The following is a 23246-nucleotide window of genomic DNA, read 5'->3' on the forward strand; positions in this document are numbered from 1 at the left end:
TTCGTCTATAGGAACTCATCCAAGGAGGACACATACAGACCTCGTCTATAGGAACTCATCCAAGGAGGACACATACAGACCTCGTCTATAGGAACTCATCCAAGGAGGACGCACGCCGACCACGTCTATAGGAACACATCCAAGGAGGACACACGCCGACCACGTCTATAGGAACACATCCAAGGAGGACACACGCCAACCTCGTCTATAGGAACGCGTCTAAGGAGAACACACATCGAAGTGTATCAGATGTTGGTAGAAAGTATGCCATGAAGACTATCCAATGTCATTAGTGTCAAAGGAGCCTCACTAAGTATTATCTTATGGAAATAAATGCTACTTTTGATTCTTGCTCAGATGTCCAGTTACTTTTGACAGGATAATGTATGTTGGATTTCACAGTTACATTAGTCACAATATTGTCACAAAAACAAGGTATTTTCTGAGCAGATCAATTCAGTGCTTTCCATGCAAATATTAAACAGCAGAATATTATAAAGCAATTTGTTACAATACTGACATATTGTGCATGTATACGGCTACAATGTAACTTCTCTAGCACCAGTACTAACAGACACCAATAGCTTGTCTGCATATTCATGGACTGTGGGAGAAAACCAGTGTCTCTAGGAAACCCACTCAAATATGTGAAGAATAGCAAACCGTGTCCAGTTGGTGCCACAGCAATGCTTACCGATGTGTTGGCAACTGGTTAATAGGGCTGCACAGTGATTAATTAGATTTATTTGAAGTAAACCGTGAACTATGAAGAGGGAATTTATTGCTCAAACTAAAACAGTGCTCACAGATACGCTGTTGAGAGCCCGGCCTATCTCGCAGGCTGCAAGATCTACCCACGACACGCAGTCAATACGCAATAGCATTGTGTACTGACAGCATGCCGCTCATCGCCATGTACTATCTTGGCGTGTATGCTCGTGTAATATGTGCCAAGATTAGACATGCCGTCAGTTTTCTTGTGTGCATATTTTATGCAAATCATGTGAGCGGCAACATGGTCACCTATGGCAGATTGGTACTTAATGTGTACCCCGGTGTAGAGCTTTCTGTATTATTACTATTGTTTATTGTTGTTGGCATTTTATATCATAATTTGTTGTTTGCTGTTCAATCGTTATAATGTGTCAATTAGTTTGCAGTTCTGCTTGTTACTAGTTGTGGTCTGTGTGTCTTATCTACTTTTGTTCCACCTTTGGACATCATGCAATGCTTGTCTATAGAGGAGTGTCTTCTCTGCACCTTCCTGAAAGTACTTTTCTCTAAGAGTTTAATTTGCTGTTTTCTGAGCAGGACATTTATTCAAAAGAAAAGAATCTTAGGGCTGAAATAGATGACCGTGTTTTCGGAATGTTTTACGGGCGTAAAAATCACGCCTGCAGAACGTGACAAAACGCAATAGGCAGCCAAATATGGTAATGCTAGAGGGAGACTGTCATTACTAGTGGTAAGTAGAGATGAGCGAGCACCCAAATGCTCGGGTCCGCGTTATTTGAGTCAAGCTTTTCGTAAAATTCGAGAGCTCTACTCGAGTAACGAACCCCATTGACTACAATGGGAGACTCAAGCATTTTTGTATGTGGGATGCCGAGTGCCGAGCTTTTGTTTTTCTTCTTGATTTGTGTCTCTCTTTTTTTTCTCTCTCCCCCTCCCCCTCTGTCTCTCGCAAGAAATTTGCCATTGACGTTTGCTGCGTCGTGGTGGGGAGGGGCCAAAACAGGCACGTCACAGCGGGGAGGAGCCAAAAACTGGGGCGGGGTCGAACACGGCGTGATGCTCGTTCGAGTAATGAGCACCATCGAGTATGGTAATACTCGAATGAGCATCAAGCTCGGCAGAGTACGTTCGCTCAACTCTAGTGGTTAGATGTAGAACCTAGGAATGACTTTTGTACTGGAGTCCTGGAAGGTCAAGCTACATGTCTGAGGCTAAATACAAATCCATAGTGACAGTAGAATACCTTATCCGTAAATATAATACATATCTAGTTCTGCGGTTCTTCTCGTCTGTTTCACAGGTTTGTTTCACACATGGATATTAATAATAAATCCTTTTGTCAAACAGGGGGATATATACATCCTATCTCCGCTGGACCGAGAGAAGAAGGATCACTATACTCTCACCGCCATTGCCAGAGACAATCCTGGCGATATGGCGAGCAACCGCCGGGAGAACTCTGTGCAGGTAATTTCACATGTAGAACATGAAGAACTCTATTTGGTAGTAGTATATTTGTATCTTAGGGCGGTTTTTAGACAAAAGTATATTTCTTCCCTTATGCAGTCTTGATAATCACGCCATAGAACGGGACAAAAGGAGACCAATGATTTCATTAGAATTTCACTATCGGGACTCTTACCCGTTAATACTACGGCCGAGGAAAGATAGGACCTGCCCTATCTTTCCCATGTGTAGTTCATATCACTTTTTCAAACTCTTGCGCTTTGGCACGGTGTTTGAAAAGCTAGTGAAGCAGAAATTTTTGGGTGGGATTTTCTCACGTGCAAAAACGCGTGCAAACAAGAATTTCTAAAGGACCCCTAAAGGCGGGCGCACACAGGCGCATTTGTGGCCACAAAATCAGAATTAGAACCCAAAAAACGTGATATGCTCTATTTTGGTGCATAGTTGCACTCCAAAGGCTCCCATCTGCACGGAATTGTGTACTGAAATGCTCAATCTTGCACAGAAAAGTGAAAATATCTGGGACAGCTGGTCTGCCTACTCAAACATGGCGCTGTCGGGACCACGCCGATGTGAGCGGTCCCGGCGGCTCAAGGAAGAACAGTGAAAAGCGTCAGTACAGATGCGATAGCACGTGGCTGCGCTCCCTGCATAGCACATATATGTCATGGTATTATGGTTGTATATGCGCTTACGCCGGCGTGTGGCCGCCCTAAAAGATATCGTTATGGCAAGTCTTATTCAAGATGACATTGAGCCAATCACTCATTCCCAAAATGAAATGTCCCTCTAGAGCCCCTGTGACACTATGCAGATTTTAGGCTGGAAACCTGCAACAAAGAACATTTTAAATGAAACAAGGAGCATCATTGCGTATGCACTGTGCAGAGAACAGAACCCATTGTTTTCAATGGGTTCCACCACATTCTCTATTTTTGCAGGCATCTGTGCACTAAAGGCAGCTGATGCCTGTGGAATTGCACAATGAACTGCACAATTTTGTGGGGAAATTAATTACACCAGTGACTAATTAGGCTATTCAGCCTTTTTAATCATGGTGCAGGTGTTTTGAAATCATGCGTCGATATAAACGGTCCCCGACCAATACGCGCGACTTTCACAGCACAACAAGTTGTGCTATTGTGAGTATATCTGTACCTACGCTCATGGGAAGGAGCCCTTAGACTGTTCATTATCACAGATTTATCCCAAACCTCTAATATAGAGCAGACGGTCATTTTTAGTGGAATCTTTGTGTCAGCAGTATCAGTTTTAGGCCTTATGTCCACAGGAGCCCGCAGCGGAATCCAACCCTGCCCGCGGCCGAGGACACTGCGGGTCTTCTACTTATGTGTCCAGAGCTTCATTTTCTTCACTGCAAATGTGAGTGGAAGTGCTGAGCTGCCACGCCGCCGCACATGTGGAGTGGAGTTTTTTCTTTTTAAACTCCTGCTTTCCCGTGGAATCTGCGGCCCGCCTGCAATTCAAATGCTTCAATGGAAGTCGTCCGTGCGGGATCCGCACTGAAATGGAGCATTTCTGCATGCTTTATTTCATTTGCGGTTGCCCATGCTGCCCTCTAGGCAGCTTGATTTCTGGGATACCTGTGCAGATTCCGCAAATCAAACCCACCCGTGGACAAATCTGGTCGCGTGAGACGGGCCTAAATGTATTAGGGTGCTTTCACTTCGGCGCTGGGGATTCCGCTTTTCTGCTCTGTTTGGGAAACAGGAAAGGGGAATCCCTACAGCTGAACGGGTCTGTCTCTGGATGGAACCAAACAGCGGTGAACGAACCCCATTTACTATAATGGGGTCCACCTGTTTTCCGCCCAACTATCCGGCTTTTGGATGGAAGAAAAAACATTGCATGCAGGCCCTTTTTTTCCAGTATTTTCAGCCACATCTATGACATAACCTCCGACCTGAGGTACCAGTACTAGAGCAGATCTGGAACCGCCCTATTTAACACTCATTGGTCATATGTAACTGATCATGAGCGACTCTGCGCAATGATTTCAGTATTGCAGTGTACATGTTCTCCTACACATCACTAACCACATGTTGTTTGCTGCTTGTTCTTTCCATTAGGTTCTGATCACAGTACTGGATGTTAATGACTGCAGACCTCAGTTCACCAAAAGTCAGTTCAGCACCAGCGTGTACGAGAATGAACCGGAAGGCACATCTGTAATCACCATGTCAGCCACAGACTTGGACGAGGGGGACAACGGTGTGGTGACATACAATCTGGAGGGCCCTGGTGCTGGTGGGTATGCCACTAGATCATGAAAATAAGCAAGATGGAACAATACCTATTGGAAGGCAGCATTCCTGCAAGTCAATGTTATACTCTTTATACAAGCCTTGTATAAAGGCAGAAATGCTGCCTTCACATAGGTGGGCTGCAGAGGTATTGTTCCATCCCCCTTATTTGCATATTACTCAGAGGAGCATGAATGGCCTTATAAGTCTCCTCACTCACCTTCTAGGTGCTCTCCCTAAGGGGAAAAGATAGCGTTTCTGACTAGATCATAAAGTACGGCTACTTTAGGAGGAAGCCAGATTTGGTGATGTTGTAATTCCCATACGTGACGTGGTATTACACAATCCCCTACACGTACATCACAGACCGCTCCTTCTGCTTTCTCTTCTTCTGTTATAGGAAAAGGTTACTAAAAACAAGATACCCAAAAGTTACACATCAATTTTGACTGTAACTTTTTCATCATAAAGACTTATGTCCACCAGTTCTGTTTTTGGCTGGGGTAGCGAGCTTCTGTCCAGGGTCCATATTTAGGGCTTAGGCGTCTTTCACACAGCTGAGAAAAATGCGTGAGATTTGTGCATTGCGAAATGCACAAGTCTCGCACGAATATGAACCGCATTCTTTTGAATGGGGTCATATACATGCAATTTGAGAAAAAAATTGCGGCATGTCCTACCTTTGGGCATTCCCTCGGAACACCTTACTCATTCTTTTCAAAGGGGCCGGAAAACACATCGCGATGTGAGGTTTCTAATTGAAAACAATGGGAAACACTTGCTGATCCTACTTTGCCTGAAATCATGGATCGCTACATTGACTGAAGTGATGTGAGGCATTTTTAAAGAAAAATTCTTTGCATCCGTGGGTCACTCGCATGCTCTAGCGCAGGAGTGTCAAACTCATTTTCACCGAGGGCCACATCAGGCTTATGGTGGCCTTCAAAGGGCCGATTGTAAGACAGTATAGTTAGGGCTCGTTCACACAAGCGTATTTGCGTATATAATATGCAGTGAATAGAAGCCATGAGTTCATTCACATGATGTATATTTTCACACAGCATGACCTATTATGTTGCGTACAATGCACCCCAATAGGCCATTGAAGTGAATGGGCCCCGCAAATACGTGGTGAATGCGCAGGAAACCTATGTATTCACTGCATATGTGCGCACCATTTCAGTGGGCCCATCTGCGCCCTTTTTTGCATGCCCAAGTATGCAGGCATAAGCGATTTTCAATTGCGCAAATACACAGCGTATTTGTGCGATTGAAATACGATTATGCCCATGTGAACGAGCCCTAATAATGACTCCTATAGTGGCCCCAGTAAAAATATTGACCCCCACAGTGGGCCATAGCGAGCCCCACTGTGGCCCTAGTAGTAATAGCGAGCCCCACTGTGGCCCTAGTAGTAATAGCGAGCCCCACAGTGGCCCTAGAACTAACAGGGTACCCCACAGTGGCCCCAGTAGTAACAGAGTACCCCACAGTTGCCCCAGTAGTAACAGCGACCCCAACAGTGGCCCCAGTAGTAATAGTGACCCCCACAGTAATATATACCCCCTCACTAGTAATAACCCCTGAGCAATATTATCCCCGTCAGTAATATAAACCCCCTCCCAGCAACAATATTAAACCCCCCACCACCACCCAGCAGCAATATTAAATCCCCTTCCAGCAGCAATATTAACCCCTCACCCCCCAACCCATATACTTACCTTCTTCTTGCAGTCGGCGCCGCTCCCTCTCTGCTCACGCTGAGCCCGGGTGCACACTGACGTCAGTGTGTAGCCCGGAACGCTTCCTCTCTGAGTCCTCTCCTGCGGAACTGAAGAGCAGGGGATTCGGGGAAGGAGGGACGTCTATGTGCGTGGGGATCAGCGGTAATAGCACGATTACTAGTGGGGAGCCACGGCACCCCAGCTGGTTTTCGCTTCAGTGGTGAGCGGTTGTCGGCATGCCGCGGGCCACATAAAATGAGGCAGCGGGCCAGATTCGACCCGTGGGCCTTGTGTTTGACACATGTGCTCTAGCAGTTTTAGACGGCCAGATGCCCAACTACGCTCGTCGGCGCAGAGTATAGTTGCATATAAACAAGGTTTTTTGCAGGTTGTTCAAACTCTGCACCATGGTGCCGGAGTTTGGAAAAAATAGCGGTATAATCTTTCTTGCACGTAGTTAATACTAGGGCAAGTCCTATCTTTTCTCACCCGTACGATTAACAGGCAAGAACTCTGATAGTGAAAACAAAACCAATGAAATCCATTATAATCAGTGGTTTCGTCTTTTCCCATTATTATCTTCAGACGCATAAGATAATAACGAGAAAAACTCGTTCATGTGTTTAAGCTCTCATGCAGACAAACTTGTTTGCCCACGTGTTTGTGCGTGTGAAAATCACTCCCACAAAACATGACGAATAGAAGCCATTGATTTCAATGGGTTCTCAGAAGAATGTTTCTCAGGCACAATAGGAACTTTTTACACAACAAGCTGCCATAGAAGTCTTTGGCAGGTTAAAAAGTCCAAGGGGAGGTTGTGAGCGGCGGACAACGGGGGAAGAAAAAGACAGCCGGCCCTTATTGGGCTTTCAATTGCACAGAAAGGGAGTAATACGAGCGTGTGAACTGGCCCTACGTGCACAAAAATGACAGTACTATACACCAACACGCGCCAAATAGCCTGTATATTGCCATCTTCAAACCTTGTTCATGCGCAAATATCCTGCATTGCGGCAAGTGTATTTGCGCATACGTTCGTCTGTTCAGCTGTATTTACACGGTTGAGCGTGGTGTCGGTCAGTGAAAAGCTGGCCGTTTTATATGCAATTTTATAAGCGTAAGTATTGCAGTCATTCGCGTCGCCATCCAGCGCCGGTGCGTCATGCTCTGCACTGCACATGTGCGCCGGCTCGCCGGATGAGACACTCGCAGTGGATCCAGAAAGGTGAGTATGGGGTCTCTGGGGAGCGCCGGTTCTGATTCTGTTGCGAGATTTCACAGTGAAATCCCACCTGGCCGTGGGCATGACGCCTTAGTGCTTCCACGTGAATACAGCCAGGGGCTATGTCCACTTGACACAGATTTGCTGCGGAATATCCCCAGAGGATTCTGCAGAGGTTTTGCAGCGGAGAAACAAAAAAAGCACCGAATTTTGACGTGGATTTTAATGTGGATTGTGGTGCGGAATCCACCCCCTCATTATCACTTGGACAGATGACCGTGATACGTTATGATTTTGCACATGGGCAATTCCCGTGTTCATAATGCCAAGAATAGAACCCAATGATTTCAATGGGTTAATTCTCACTTTCTATTTTTGCAGCATTTTTTTTCACGCGCTGAAAAAATAGGACCTGCTCAGCGCATCTGGCACTATTATTTTCACGCCGTGGATTTAAAATTTGCACCACATATTAATTTCCATGTGTTTTGTGTGTTTTTTTTTGCATAGCATGTGGATGAGATTTTGGAAAATCGTATTTACTTTGCTGCTCTGGTAAATACAGCGGAAAATCTGTGCAAAATCCTCCCCGTGCGAACATGGCCTTAGGCTGCTCTCACACATGCATTCAGAATATGCCACGTGAAACTGCCGTGTTTTCGAACACGTTACAGCGTTTGACAGAGTTTTTAAACACACCCCATCCCTGTGATGAGGTGCGTTAAGAAGCGCTAAAACGCAAAAAAATAGAGCAGACAGCGCTCGAAATTCGAATGTTGGTCTGCAAAGCACCAATGAAATGGGAGCATTGTATCGCGGTTAGTGCCGCGTTAATCACGGTAGAAAACGGGCTGTGTGAGAGTGGCCTTAGGTTAACGTCACACAGACGAGTACAATATCTGAATGTGAATCAACGTGCAATATCCATCCCCGCGGATGCGAGGCGTTTTATTATCAAAACCACCTCGGATCATTTTGGCGATTTGTTTCCCAATGCGATGTGATGTGGGAAAGAAAAAAAATCACTCGTGTATGACCTATTCAAAAGAATGGGCTTCTTATTTGTGCGAGATTTTTGCGCCTTGCAACGCACAAAACTTGTGCAGTTTTCTCGGTCGTGTAAAAACAGCTTTAGTGGCGCTTCTGTAAGCGAATTGTTAACTAGCAAGTATTTTAAAAATATCTTGCCTACTTAATTGGCATACAGACCCCCTCAGAAATACCCGCATGCAGAGTGCCGTCCGCAGACAGAAAAGTCACTTTATATAGATGCAAAGTGATTGATACTACAAAATATATTATCTGGGGAAAATAGTAAAAAGTTCAAACCGGCTTCACATGAAGGATCCATGGGGGTACCGGGAGGTACAGGAAGGTACCTCAATGATGGAACTGAGATGTATCCCGCGCTCATCGGTGGTAAGATAATGGCTTTATCAAAGTTCTCATAATTCCAGCAAGACACATAAACAGCTGATGTTCACGTGTTTCAGGCCAATGCAGCGTCAATCACAGCATATGTCCAAATGATCACACACACTAATGTTCCTTTTTAGTGTGACATATACTGTGACTAGAAGCCATATCGGCTGAAATGCTTAAGACTTGGTGGGAAGTTGTAATCTTACAGCCTATGGATGCTGGATGCGTTTCAATTCTACCTTCTCTATGGAGTAAGAGTGTTAGGACTTGAACCCAGGAACTCCTTTACCCCAGGTGGCGGTTCTACCTGCTGAGCAGGGGAGCTATCCAGCCCTTTGGAAAGCTCCCCTGCTATCCAAAACCTTGTTCATGTTCCTAGCTCCAGCTCCTCATTCTCAGTTGGCTCCTCCCTGTTCCTGAATTTGACCTCCTATAAAAGCCTGGTCCTCCCTCCAGTTTCTTGTGAGATTATTGTGCTTCCAGCTAGTACTCAGGCTCTTCCATCTGCCGCTCCTCCAAACTGATATCTGTCATAACTACCTGTGTATCGACCTCTGGCTTCCCTGACTACGCTACACACCTGCTCCTCTGTACTGCAAACTGATACCTACCTATGTACTGACCTCTGGCTTCCCTGACTATGCTATCTGCCTGGTCCTCTGTACCACGAACTGATACCTACCTGTGTTCTGACCTCTGGCTTCCTTGACTACGCTACCTGCCTGGTCCGCTGTACCACAAACTGATACCTACGCGTGTACTGACCTCTGTGTTCCCTGACTACGCTACCCGCCTACTCCTTTGTATCGCAAACTGATACCTACCTGTGTACTGACCTCTGGCTTCCCTGACCACACTACCTGCCTGCTCCTCTTAACCACGAACTTATACCTACCCGTGTACCAAGCTCTGGCTTTCCTGACCACGCTGCCGATCCACACCGGTTGCAACAAGAGACTCCAACCCTGAACTGGGTCGTTACAGAGAGAAAGGAGTAAAGAAAGAGGATTAACCCAAAGGGATCCTCTGCAAGTGGTGACCTGCACTGCCACCCTGGACATCTCGCTGACACCCTTCAGGGGTGGAAGCATTTAGTGCAACCAAGAATTGATAAGAAAAAGCCAGGACCTGCTGCTCAGGTGTATCAGTGCAGAGTCAGGGAATGAACCCCACTGCTCTTGTATTGATAGCAGCAAGAGTAATGCGTTTCAGGACCCTTTCATCGCTGGATGGTGCATAATTGTGGCTTTTTGCCTAGGATAAGGAGAAGTAGGAATCCTTCTTCTGAGAAAGCCTGCGGGACGTTTCCATCAAATAGCATAAAGGATTTACTGTGTTTTTGATAAACCATTTCCTTTTATGAGAGACAGAATAAGGAAAACACAAAAGATTTGCTGTCCTGCTGTCATTATTACCATTATGTGTATAGCCTGTAAATATAAAATTTAAAAAAAGTAATTTTTCACGGGTGCGGCAGTTTTTAACGCTGATATAATTTTTTTTTCTAACTTCATGTGGGTCTACAGAAGCAGTCTGTAAAGAATGTCATGCAGAATGGCCAGTAATCTAATGTAGGGTACAGTCATGGCAGAGCGGTTGCAGAAATTTCTGTAGCTGTCCCACGGATATGAATGGAACGTGCCGAAATCCAAGTGTTTCTCCTCATTCAGACAGTTAGGACTGTTTTCAGTTGCAGACGTTTTACAACAGATCTGCTATGTGTTATGATCCTTTTACACGGAACGAGTATCATTCAAAAAATTGTCCAAGTAAGCGAAAATTTACATCATTCGCTCATTGGAACAACATAGTAAATGGACCTTCAGACGGCCGTATGCACACTTGTGCATGCTTCAGTTCAACATAATTATGCAGTGCAGGATGTTTGATGAGGTAGATTTGCGTGTGTATCGGCGAATAGTACTGTACTTTTTGTGCATGCAGCGCCAGTTCATATGCGTGCGACAACCCCTCCGTCATTTAAAAGGCTATTTAGTCTCTTTAGGTCTGGATGTGTTCTTTTTTTCACTGCATTGCTCATTTGCGCACATATTAAGTGTGCATTTGCGGACCTCCCATAGACTTCCATAGAGATCCCTGGTGGAAAAAAAGGCGCACAAAAATAGACTATGTCACTTTTTTTTCTGTGCATGTGGAAAAGGAAAATGTGAACAAACTTATTGAAATCAATGGGTTCTGTTCTCTAAATATTGCATGCACAAATATGTGCGCAAATACGTCCGTGTAGAGGAGCCGTTAGACATAAGATTTTCAAACTAATCATTATTTGTGCTTCTATATAAAAATAAGTTGTCTGACAGAGTGAAATAACTAACGTTCAGTTTACATGTAACCTTCCACAGATGCTTTCCTTATCGATAAAGACTCCGGTCTGATAACATCACGAAGACTTCTGCAGTCATTTGAACGGTTTAACTTGACAGTTGTAGCAACTGATAAGGGAAGACCTCCATTATGGGGGACCACCATGCTGAGAGTGGAAGTGATTGACGTGAATGATAATCGCCCTGTGTTCGTCCGACCTCCCAATGGGACTATTCTTCACATCAAAGAGGTAACTGATAGAGCCATCCATCAGAGTAACCATGTGAACTCAAAGCACAAAGTAGAGGATAAGTATAATGTATAAAATTGCGTCATCTATATGTCAAGTCTCTTTTCAATGGAATACAGATAAAATGGAAAGCTCCATTTTATCTGTATTCCATTGAATACAGATAAAATGGAGCTATACTAATGATACATTTAAGTTGTGCTTTTTTAACAATACACATGTAACGTACTCCATATTTTTGCAAAGATCTATGTGAATGTCTTTTAGTAAGCATGTACTAGTAGTTAGATGAACGTGATGATGCATCGCCCTCTGCTGGACTAAATTTATACATGTACCATATATATTTTTTGTTTTTACAAAAGGAAATTCCTGTGAAGTCTACAGTGTATGAAGTCTATGCCACCGATAATGATGAAGGGTTGAATGGCGCAGTGCGCTACAGTCTACTGAAAACTGGAGCAGGGAATAAAGACTGGGAATATTTTAGTATTGATTCAACTAGTGGGCTCATCCAAACAGCACAAAGATTGGACCGTGAAAAACAAGCCATGTATAATGTGAGTAACTGAAGGAGCTGTACATTAATTTTAGTTTATTTATCTTATTTATAATGTCTCAAGTGGGGCCCAGTGGTGTTCAACATTTTTATAAATGATCTAGACGAGCGATCTGAGGGAAAACGGATCAAATTTGCCGATGACACAAAGCTAGGAGAGATAGCTAACACTAAAGAAGAGGGAGAGAGGAATCAAAAAGATCTAGAAAAGCTTGAACAGTGGGCGGCGACTAACAGAATGGTATTTAACAAGGAGAAATGCAAAGTCCTACATCTGGACAAGAAAAATGAAAAAAGCACATACAGAATGGGAGGAATTGAGCTAAGCAGCACATGTGAAAAAGACTTTGGTATACTAATAGATCACAGACTGAACATGAGTCAACAATGTGATGCAGCAGCACAAAAGACAAACACAATTCCAAGATGTACTGAGAGAAGCATAGAGTTTAAATCATGTAAGGTAATTCTCCGCCTCTACTCTTCCTTGGTCAGACCTCATCTGGAATACTGGGTCCAGTTCTGGGCACCCCGATTTAAAAAAAAGATATTGCAATTAAAAAATCCAACGCACATTCCACCCTCTAAACACACCCTAAGAAAAATCACTTGTAATAAACTGGAGCAAGTTCAGAGTAGAGCTACCAGGGTGGTGACCGGTCTGCAAATCATGTCCTATGAGGAACGGTAAAGGATCTGGGAATGTTTAGCTTGAACAGAAGGCTGAGAGGAGACTTAATAGCTGTCTACAAATATCTGAATGGCTGTCACAGTGCAGTGGGATCAGCCCCATTCTCATTTGTACAAGGAAAGACTAGAAGCAATGGGATGAAACTGAAAGGAAGGAGACAGATTAGATATTAAACAGTAAGGATGATCAGTGAGTGGAACAAGTTGCCACGGGAGGTGGTGAGTTCTCCTTCAATGAAAGTGTTCAAACAGAGGCTGGACAGACATCTGTCTGGGATGATTTAGTGATCCTGCACTGAACAGGGGGTTGGACCCGGTGACCCTAGGGGTCCCTTCCAACTCTATCATTCTATAATTCTATGACTTTTAGGGCTTATTTACATGAGCATATATTGGCCGGCCGATATATGCTTCCATTTGAGCAGTCCCCCCCCTTCACCGACTCTCTGCTTCTCTCCTCTCCTCCGAGCGGTTTGCAATGGGAGTGGATGGGGTGGAGCTAAGCTCCCGCCCCCTGTCCATAGCCAGCAATGGGAGTGGACGGGGCAGAGCTGAGCTTAGCTTTGCTCCACCCTACTCATTGTAAATGCCGGAGTGGAGAAGAGAGGCATAGAGCCGGTGATGGGAAGGGAAGGGGGGACTGCTTAGATGGAAGCATATATCAGCCGACCGTGAAAACGTTGGCCGATAAACGTTCGTGTAAATAAGCCCTTAAAGCGATGCTGTCACCATCTTTTTGCACCACTCTCTGAGAGCAGTACAAGGTAGTACCTGTCATACTGATTGCAGCAATATGTCTGCTGTGTAGATCTGTGCAGTAGTTTTGCAGAAACTTGCATTTTATTAGTAGCAGTCAAACACCGGAGTAGTCCCTGATATTCATTAGCTGCAGGCTAGCTCCACCCACCCCGCCCTCCAGCCAATGACTGGCAACTGTCTCTATGTGCATGAATAGGCAGACAGCAGTCTCTATACATGAGCTGCTAATAATAAGGCAAGTTTGACAAAAACTACAGCACAGATCCCCACAGCAGACATATCCCTGTAATCAGTGTGACAGGCACTACTGTATGGCGCTCTCAGTGAGGGCTGCAAAATCATGGTGACATAATCTCTATAAATCCTTACTTCTGTACTTAATGTTCCTGAAATTTCACCATTGAGGAAATGAAATATTTCTGCCTACAGAAATGAAACCTCTGTTTTCAGTTTGCTAATTTCACTTCTGTCTTCGCACAAAATTGCAAAATAGGAACCAAAGATGCACAGTCAAAACTTTTTTTGTATAAGTAAGACAAGTGTCATCTCAGTAGATCTGCCTATAAACTCAACTTTATGATTAAATAGTTAAAAAGAAATCTTAACGGGAAGCAGGGGCCAAACTATAGTAATTGCAAGTGCGCCTAACACCTTTAGGGGGTCCAATGGCCACATAAGAAGGCACCAGTATTAGAGCTTATTCCCACGAGCGTATATTGGCCAGAGTTTTCACGGCTGGCTGATATACGCTTCTATCTAAGCAATCCCCCCTTCCCTTCCCCTCACCGGCTCTCTGCCTCTCTCCTCCACTCCTGCGTTTGCAATGGGAGGGGGTGAGATGGGGGTGGAGCTAAGCCGCGCTCTGTCCCGCCCACTCCCATTGCTAGCTATGGGTGAGGGGCGGGGAGCTTAGCTCCCCACTGTCCCACCTACTCCCATTGCAAATTGCCCGGAGGGGAGGAGAGAAGCAGAGAGTCGGTGAGTGGGAGGGACAGTGTATACCGGCTGGACGTGAAAACCCGACTGATGTACACATGTCGGAATAAGCCCTTATACAGGATGGTTGTAAAAAGCCCTGTATCGGATTATGATGCAAGTCATGCAGCTTCTAGTTATACCTGTGACATGAAACTCCCCCATTAAATAGCACTATCTTTTTTTAGGCAGTTTTACACGGTCAAGTGCAATATCGGTCTGAGAAATTGAACTTGTAAGCTTGCGATTTTTTTTTTTGTTACTCCGCGTAACAAAAGAAAAAAATGCATCGCATCGCTGCACAGGTGGTATTCAGGCGCATTGAAATTGTATGTTGTTTCAATAGAGAAAAAGAATCACTCTCGTATGAAAATGGAATCTGCATACAAGTGTGATGCGGTTTGTACTTTTTTGTTTTGCTCCCTTACAAAATAGATAAGATCACCTAAAAATGGAAAAATTACGCATCGCACAAAAATTGCAAAGCACAAATTTGCAATTTTTGTTCAATGTGTTTTTAACATTAGAAAGTCCTATTGAAATTTGCGTTAAAAAAACGCACCGATATCGTGATTGCAAGTGTGAAGGCACCCTATGGGTCGTTTTATACCGTTCAGATTGCCGCATGCAGTGGATATATGAACAATTTATAATTCAGCGTAAATGCATGCAGAAACTGAATGACGAACGGGAATTTGTTTGTTTCTTGTTTGTCATTCAGTTTCTGCATGCATTTACGCTGAATTATAAATCGTTCAGATATCCACTGCATGTGGAAATCTGAACGGTTTATCAGCTAACATCAGCTCCCATAGGCCACCTACACACAGGCAGATTTGCATTGCGGGATCTGTGGCGGATTTCACAGCAAATACCGCCCATAGCATGCTATGGAAAAGTGATTCTTCATGCACACAAGGGGAAACCAATTGCGGTTTCCGCTTACAGATGAAAAATCGCAGCATACTCCATTTTTTGTGTGGATTCTGCGTGGACGGCTTCCACTGAGGGAAGGTTGCGGATTCCGTGCCATCACTAGGCAATGATGTGGGAAAAGCAGGAGTTTAAAAAAAAAATCTGTACTGTGCATGTCCAATGGCGAGCCGTGCGGACCATTTGCAGTACAGAGAAGAGAAAAAGAATGCAGGTACGCGCTGACACCACTGCTGCCAGGAACTGATTCTGCTGCGGGATTCCGCATGCAAAATCAGACCCGCCTGTCTCCACATCAAGAGGGTAAATAGGCAGCTAGTCATTTATCAATGCCTATCTACTGTGAATAGAGGCGGATAGGAACAATCCCCGGCCGCTCCACCTCCATTCACTACTGATGCTCATTCCTGTGTAAAAGCACAAGAACAATTATCACTGGGGTGACCTGTGTAAAAGGGTCCTAAGCCTCTAAGTCCTGGCTCCAGCAGCCTGGGAAAAAGGGTCAGCAACAGCCTCAGGGGGCCAGACACCAAGGAAGGTGGTAAAAAAACCTGTGTGGGTTTTTGAGGGTGCAGATGACAGACCTTCACCTAAAGGCCCATTAAAAACACAACGATTATCGCTCAAAAGATGTGGTTCAAATGACTTATGAGCAATAATCGTTGTGTCATTTACAGCGCAAGATGATTGCTCAAGATGAGCGATCACCTTGCGCTGCCAGCGGAGGATGCAGAAGACAAGCGGGGTGTCCCCACTAGTATTCTGCATCCAGCTGTTACCCGCTCTGAGCGCCCGGCTGTTATACAACCGAGCACTCGGAGCTGAGGATGCAGAAGACAAGTGGGGTGTCCCCACTTGTCCTTTGTATCCAGCTGTTCCCCGCTCCGAGTGCCCTGCTGTTATACAGCCGAGCGGTCGGAGCGGAAGATGCATCAAGATGTTTTCTGCACAGAGCGCTCCGTGCCGGGTATAGAGAATAGAGCTGGACCGCTCTGTTCTTCATACCCAGCCTGTGATCAGGGAGCGGGATACAGCTGAAACAATGGTATCAGCTGTATCTCGCTGTGAATCCCTGAAAGTACTGTATCAAGATCTGTGGCAGAGAGACAAGTGAACAAGGCTGGTTGTGATCAGTAGTTTAAGAAAAACTTCGGTGTGGAAGTAAAGCACTTTGTGTGCCAACCATTTGATGAAGGAAGATGGCAATGCTAATGAGTGAGTAATCCCCCATGTTGCCGCTATACAGTATGTAACACCTCAATTTTTCCAGTTATTTTTACGAGACCGTAAAAATAAAGTATAAAAATGGGAGAACTAAACAAAAATGGAGGTAGTAGTCCTTGTCCCTGAAGCGTTATGTGGTACTTCAGTGCAGTTGTGGTAGATGGTGGTAAGCACTCTAGGAAGCAGACTTTTGATGAAAACACAATACCAACTTTATTTTGAGAGTTCTCTATCTCAACAGCAGTTACATTATTTGCCTTACTGTGATATAATTTAAATCACAGACTCCACGTACATCATTCACTATAGATTCAGTTAGTGGACAAGGACCATGAAGGGTTAACCGGTGACTTTAAGACTACTTGTTTCTGTTACTCTTTCTTACAGACACTCCAGCACAAACTTGGCTTGTTATTACTCACACTTTAGATGTTCAAGCTCCCCACTGCACTGGTTATTAGTAAAGATGGTCTCCTTGTTCCTCCCTGGTCTCCTTCAGGCTCTGATGAGCTGGCTAGACTGACTCCTAGAAGACATTGTAAAGATGTTTGCCTTGTTCCTACACAGTCTCTGTCTCTGACTGTCTTTTCTCCATGAACTCCAGGACTAGTCTCTTGCTGATGACTGGATAAGATCTTCTCCTAGTTCCTCCCCAGTCTCAATCTCAGGCTCCCCTGGACTAGACTAACTTAGGTTGCATGTCCACAGCATGAATACGCCGGTGATAAATCGCTGTCGGATTACGCTATGTGAAGCTTTCCATAGCGTTGCTATGGAAAGCACAGCCGCGGCGTCCGTGAGAGGAGAATCATAGCAATTCTCCGCCCATGGGATCTAAATCGCAGCACGCCGCAATTTGCCACAATTTTCCACAGTGAGGCTATCTGTTAGATAGGCTCACCGCTGAGACCTGTCAGCACTCCCCCCTCATCCCCAGCTGTGGAATATAGCTGGCAATATTCCGCAATGGCCGTGGACAGGGGGCCTAACCCCACCCACTCTCTACCTTTTATAACTTTTGCCACCATCAATCCTGAGCTAAAGGAACTCTTTCTGTCCAATCCTTACTGGTCCGAGCGTGCTTGGGGGGGGCGGGGGTGAGCGGTGGGGGGCTAGCGGGGGGGGGGGGGTAGAATGAGAGAGATCTCTCTCACTCTCCCCCCCTCCCGCCGCCCCCCCGAGCACGCTCGGACCAGTAAGCAGTTACTCGAGAAGAGCGATGCTCGCTCGAGTAACTGCTTTATCCGAGCGTGCTCGCTCATCTTTACTTGAAATGACTACTTACACTTCATGTATTATCTTATTGAGTTTATATTTTCTAATGACTAACAATACTCCAGATATCATGTATTTTAATTATGAATGACTTTTTTCTTAAAGCTAATTATTGTTGCCTATGACCTCGGCCAGCCCGTGCCTTATGAAGCCATGCTACCTCTTCAGGTTGCACTAGATGATATTGATGACAACGAGCCCATCTTTGTCCGACCGCCGGTGAGTGAGTTCTTTGCGTTCAGACTGTTGCACACCATTTATAGTATAAGAGGAAATATTTATGGTAATGACATTGAGATGTAACAGTAATTCAGCACTTTTTCTTCCATCTAAACGCTAAGCAGCTGGGCGAGAAGTGGATGAACCCCATTATAGTCAATGGGATCGAACAGGCGCTATTCGGCTCTGTTAAAAGACGGAGCCATTTGGCCGCAGGGATTGCCTTTTACTGCTCCCCAAACAGAGAAAAGTATAACTGCAGAATACTATAAAATACCTCCCCTAAATTCATTATATAGGTGGTAAAAGGGTTTTTCGAGACTTGGGGTCCTTTTACACTGGACAATCCCTGTAGTTTGATGAGCACTGATCAAAGAGACGCACGGGGAGATGTGCTGTCAGTAGGAATGCTTTTTACTGGAACACAACTGAGACCATCAGCTGACGACCGAGTGTCTGCTCATTCAACGACTCGGCAAACGAACATTCCTACTAACGTTCATGCTCGATCATAAAGCTACTGTTGTCCTCTCCTTGCGATAAGTCATCAATATCAGATTGTGGCAGGCTATCTCCAGGTAAACCCTGCCCATCAGATGTGACATCACGTTCACTGGTTGCATGGCCTTTTCGTAGCCAGTACCATTGAAGTGAATAAGATTGAGTTGCAATACCAGACACCACCACTATGTAATAAATGGTGCTAGGCCTGATATACAATGAAGAGGTCACAGCGCTTAACTGACTGTAAGGGTGCCAGGAGTTGGCCCTCCCAACATCCGATATTGATAACGTACCCTACAGATAGATCATCAGCTTCTAAGACCCAGATAGCTCCTACAATATGTTGTTTTTCATAATTTATTATGCAAAAGTCATTGTTTGAAGGGTCTGGATGAAAACTGGTAAATCAATAGGTTACACTCAACTGTGTGGCGAGTCTCACTAGGAGAAACACTTTTAATATTGAAATCTGCTTCATGATCATCTGATACCTGTGGATTCGGCTTTATCAGTCCCTGGTGATCGGCTCTTAGACTGGTCTCACATGGGCATATTGTCGTTGTGCATGCGCAGTTTTCCTGTACGTAACAGGCGATGGAATAGCCAATTGATTGGTATTGGGCCATTCACACCTGTGTTTTTTTTTCGTACATGTATTCCTCATTTTAAAAAAATTGTGGCATGCACTATCTTGGCGCGTATTATGCACGCATATATGCCAAGATAGTGCATGGGGATTGGCAGCATGCAGAAAGTACACATGCCATTGCGTACTTGCTGCATGCTCACACGAGAGCTCAGCACACACATTATGTGAGCCCAGCCTTACTGCCATAGGAAACTCCAACTGGCCATGCATTTCACTTAAAGCAGATGTTGCAGAGGGATCAGTAGTAAATGGTGGCCTTTCAAATGAATGGCCGTCCATGTGGTAGATGGACAGGTCAGATCTACCAGTCAGAGCAGGAGCCACTGTTTAAACCAAACTATATACAATCCCACCCCTGCAACCACTTTAATGGGAGTCAGCTGGCTCCTATAAGCCCCACCAACTAAACTAATAGGAGCTGAAACCCCGAATCCAGGGATATTAGTATTATACTAACCGTCCCCGTCATTCCTTCACTGTGCGCTGTCACAACCGCCGCGGCATGCACTCTGCAGACTACTTTAGTGGACTAGTATACTGTTAGGACCCCAAAGACGTTTCTGCCATCATCATAGAAAGCGATTCACCGCCTCCAGCAGCTCTCTGACTGTTATATGGAAGGACTCACCTTACCTGCTTCCTTTTTCCATCTTAATTATTTCTTACCTTAAGGGCTCGTTCACACGGGCATGTTTGCACACGTTGTTGTATGAGGAAATACCCTTGTGCAAACAGCAGACAATAGAATCCATTGATTTCAATGGGTTCACTTACATTACTCATTTTTGCGCATGCATTTCTGTTGCGCGAAAAAATATGCGTCATGCTCTATTTTTGTGCAAATTTGCACACCAAAGGTCCCCATAGGAGTCTACGGGGGTGCGCAAATGCACAGGAACTCCGCACGAACGTGTGTAAAACATGGCGTAATTGCGCAGCCACCTGTCAGGATGCTATAAAGTTTGCAGCTAATAGCAGGGAAGGCACAGCAGACAATTTGGAGATTGTTTAGGATCATCTCATTTTGGAAGCTCAACAGAGTGAAGATGGACAGCAGAGGATGAACCCAGAACCGCCGACTCCTCCTTCTAGAAACATCCTCCGCCATCTCACGTGACGCCAAAATCTGTGCGACAGCAACCAAGGCAAAAAAACATCCCCGTCATCAGAAGATGTCTTCAACTTCAGCTACTCTCTCACAAAACCAGAAAGCAGCAGAAGCCCCACAGGATGGCGTCACGCTACACATGTTCAATATCTATGGGTGATTACAGTGGGCGGGGTCAATGATGACAGCATTATGTATTACTAGCCTGTTTTTATGTACGGATATGTACAGGTATTGTGAACATAAATATAAATATAAGCCGTTGGGTGCACAAAAAGACCTAATTACTGCAGAAATACATTGCGCAGGAGCGAGTTTATGTGCGCTTACACTCGTGAAGGAGCCCTAATTGACATTTTGAAGGCTTCAGAACCATAATACTATTTTACCATAGAGACATAATCTCAGATTATGATATCCTGAATTTATACTGGTCATCCCAGATGGAAGCAATATTGTAACTTGAGGATCTCTGTATATAATTTGCGTTCTTTGTTTCTAATGTTGTATAATTTGTCTTCTCTCTACAGAGAGGGGCGCTACAGTATCAGATTCTCTCGGTCCGCGAACACTCCAGACCTGGAACGCTAGTGGGGAACGTCACTGGAGCAGTGGATGCAGATGAAGGACCAAATGCTATAGTGTATTACTTCATTGCTGGTAATGTGGAACCCTATTGAGTATAAATCACATTAAAGGTTCCGTAATTAGGGAAGTTGTCATCAGGACTTCCTCCTTTAGATAAGGGCAACTGTGAAATGTCAAAGCTGAGTGGTTGGTTCTGCGGTGTCAGCTTAAACAGCACCATAAAGTGCCCGCTAGGAAGCCACAAAAGCAGGTCCTGCAGCGCAATTCTTTAGAAACGTAAATCCCATTTCAAAGTTTAGCCTCTTAAAGCTCCATGTAGTACAGTTATGTCATGGAGGTTCAGAGTTTGTATAAAGCGGGATCGGGGATTGACTCCGCTCCATGCAATCTGGATGTTGATTTCTTTGACAGGCAACACACGTTCATTTAATTTTGACAGCGGCATTTAAATAACCAAATCAGAATTCGGGTGTCCCAAACTGTCCCCCCTCTCCGCAATGAAATTGTGGTTTGCGGTTTGGTTGCCATGTCAGCCGGGGGGCCTTCTGATGGCTTCTAGGGCTGCCATTGCAGATTACCTATGAAGTCATGCCTGTGGCATGGCATAATAGACTGCCTGTCAAATTAATACTATGGTATTATATTATACTATATGAGCGATTAAACACAAATTTAAGTCCCCAATGGGGATGTAAAATAAGTAAAAAAAAGTTTATTAATTATTTAAGAAAATAAAAGTTAATAAAATTTTTAAAAACCTTTTTCCATATTTGTAATTTAAAAAAAAAAATCATATTTGGTATTGCCGCATCCATAAAAGTCTGATCTATCAAAGAACTACATTATTTAGTCCGCACAGTGAACATCGTAAAAAAACACAATGTCAGAATTGCTCTTTTTTTGGTCACCCTGTTTGCAAGAAAAAATGTAATAAAAAGCAATGGACTCCAGACATATCAATAGAATCTACAGGACGTCCCACAAAAAATGAGCCCTCACACAACTATGTTGATGGGAACATATAAATGTTATGGCTGCCAGAAGAGTGCGGCAGAAAATAATTTAATACTTTTCCAAAGATATTTTATTTTCTAAAAGTAGTACAACATAAAAAAACTATATAAGTTTGGTATCATAACGCCACTTTTTAAAATGTTTTTTAATACATTATATGGTACATTAAATAATAACATTGCAAAATACAACTCGTCCTGCAAAAAACAAGCCCTTAGATAGCTACGTCTATGAAAAATAAAAGTTATTATTTTTGGAAAGTGGAGAGGAAAAAACGAAAATGCAAAAAAAAAGGTCTGCATCCGTAAGGGGTGAAATATGTAAGGAATGTAGGTTGGGCAGTAGAGATGAGCGAGCGTACTTGCTAAGGCAAACTACTCGAGCGAGTAGTGCCTTATGCGAGTGCCTGCCCGCTCGTCTCTAAAGATTTGGGTGCCGGCGGGGAGGAATGGAGGGGAGATCTCTTCCCCCCGCTCCTCCCTGCTCACTCCCGCAACTCACCGCTCTCCCCCGCCGGCACCTGAATCTTTAGAGACGAGCTCGCAGGTACTCGAATAAGGCACTACTCGCTCGAATAAGCCTCTTGACAAGGTTAAATATGCCAAGCTATATTCCAGCTCTTTTTAGTGGCCGTTTGGTGTAGTTACTACATCTCTGAAGTCGCACTACAAGAGGGTCTACAATGAAGCCCCTTGATGTGTTCTAGAATATAAAAAATACATCTTATTTTTGACTAAAGCTATCAGAGGGTGCAGTTACAGTCGTCTTGTAGGATCAGCAGATTAGTCTATAGCAACAGAACAGAAATCTGTATTCCTCTACTCCGACCCCTCAGTGTTGCCGGGTTGCGTTGGACTTTGTAGCCCCCCATAGACCTCTCCTTTTATTGTAATACGTTAAATTTATTCTGCATTGAGATGATTCTGGATGGTTACAATGATATGAATTTTCATTTTTCATGGACAAAATTTTTGTGTTTCTTCCAGAGTTTTGGATGCAGATTCTAAATTTTGTGCTCAGATTTTGACTGTAAGGAACAGATTTACAGACAATAACCTTAATAGTAGAATGAAGAAGTGCAGATAGAATTGTAATGAATCGTGTTATAAATGTCGTTATGAACAGTAAATCCTGTATAGGGTCACATACAGATATAAGCTGGACATGAGATCACCGGGTGGCAGATGTAGAATAGCAAAGAACTTCCAGAAGTGGCATGAAGATATGGGAAGTTAGATGCAATGTCTGCGGAAGTCACTTATTTCTTTCTGTCCGTCAGTGTTCTCCCTTGGAAGATTCCAGCAGTAATCAGCCGGCATCCACTTTCCTTCATACCACTT

The 23246-nt window shown here is 44.3% G+C and overlaps 1 protein-coding gene across 1 annotated transcript in view; it reads left to right on the forward strand.

The window, feature by feature from the left end:
* The window catches only part of CDH23 (cadherin related 23), a 996630-nt gene that overhangs the window by 921103 nt on the left and 52281 nt on the right, over positions 1 to 23246 (forward strand). The window contains exons 51-56 of the mRNA XM_066601617.1: positions 2083 to 2202; positions 4293 to 4470; positions 11198 to 11409; positions 11775 to 11969; positions 17930 to 18043; positions 20835 to 20964. Of these exons, the coding sequence (XP_066457714.1) occupies positions 2083 to 2202; positions 4293 to 4470; positions 11198 to 11409; positions 11775 to 11969; positions 17930 to 18043; positions 20835 to 20964 (949 nt within the window). The remainder of the gene's footprint in view (positions 1 to 2082; positions 2203 to 4292; positions 4471 to 11197; positions 11410 to 11774; positions 11970 to 17929; positions 18044 to 20834; positions 20965 to 23246) is intronic.

The sequence above is a fragment of the Eleutherodactylus coqui genome, chromosome 4 (assembly GCF_035609145.1).
Source record: "Eleutherodactylus coqui strain aEleCoq1 chromosome 4, aEleCoq1.hap1, whole genome shotgun sequence".
Lineage (NCBI taxonomy): Eukaryota > Metazoa > Chordata > Amphibia > Anura > Eleutherodactylidae > Eleutherodactylus > Eleutherodactylus coqui.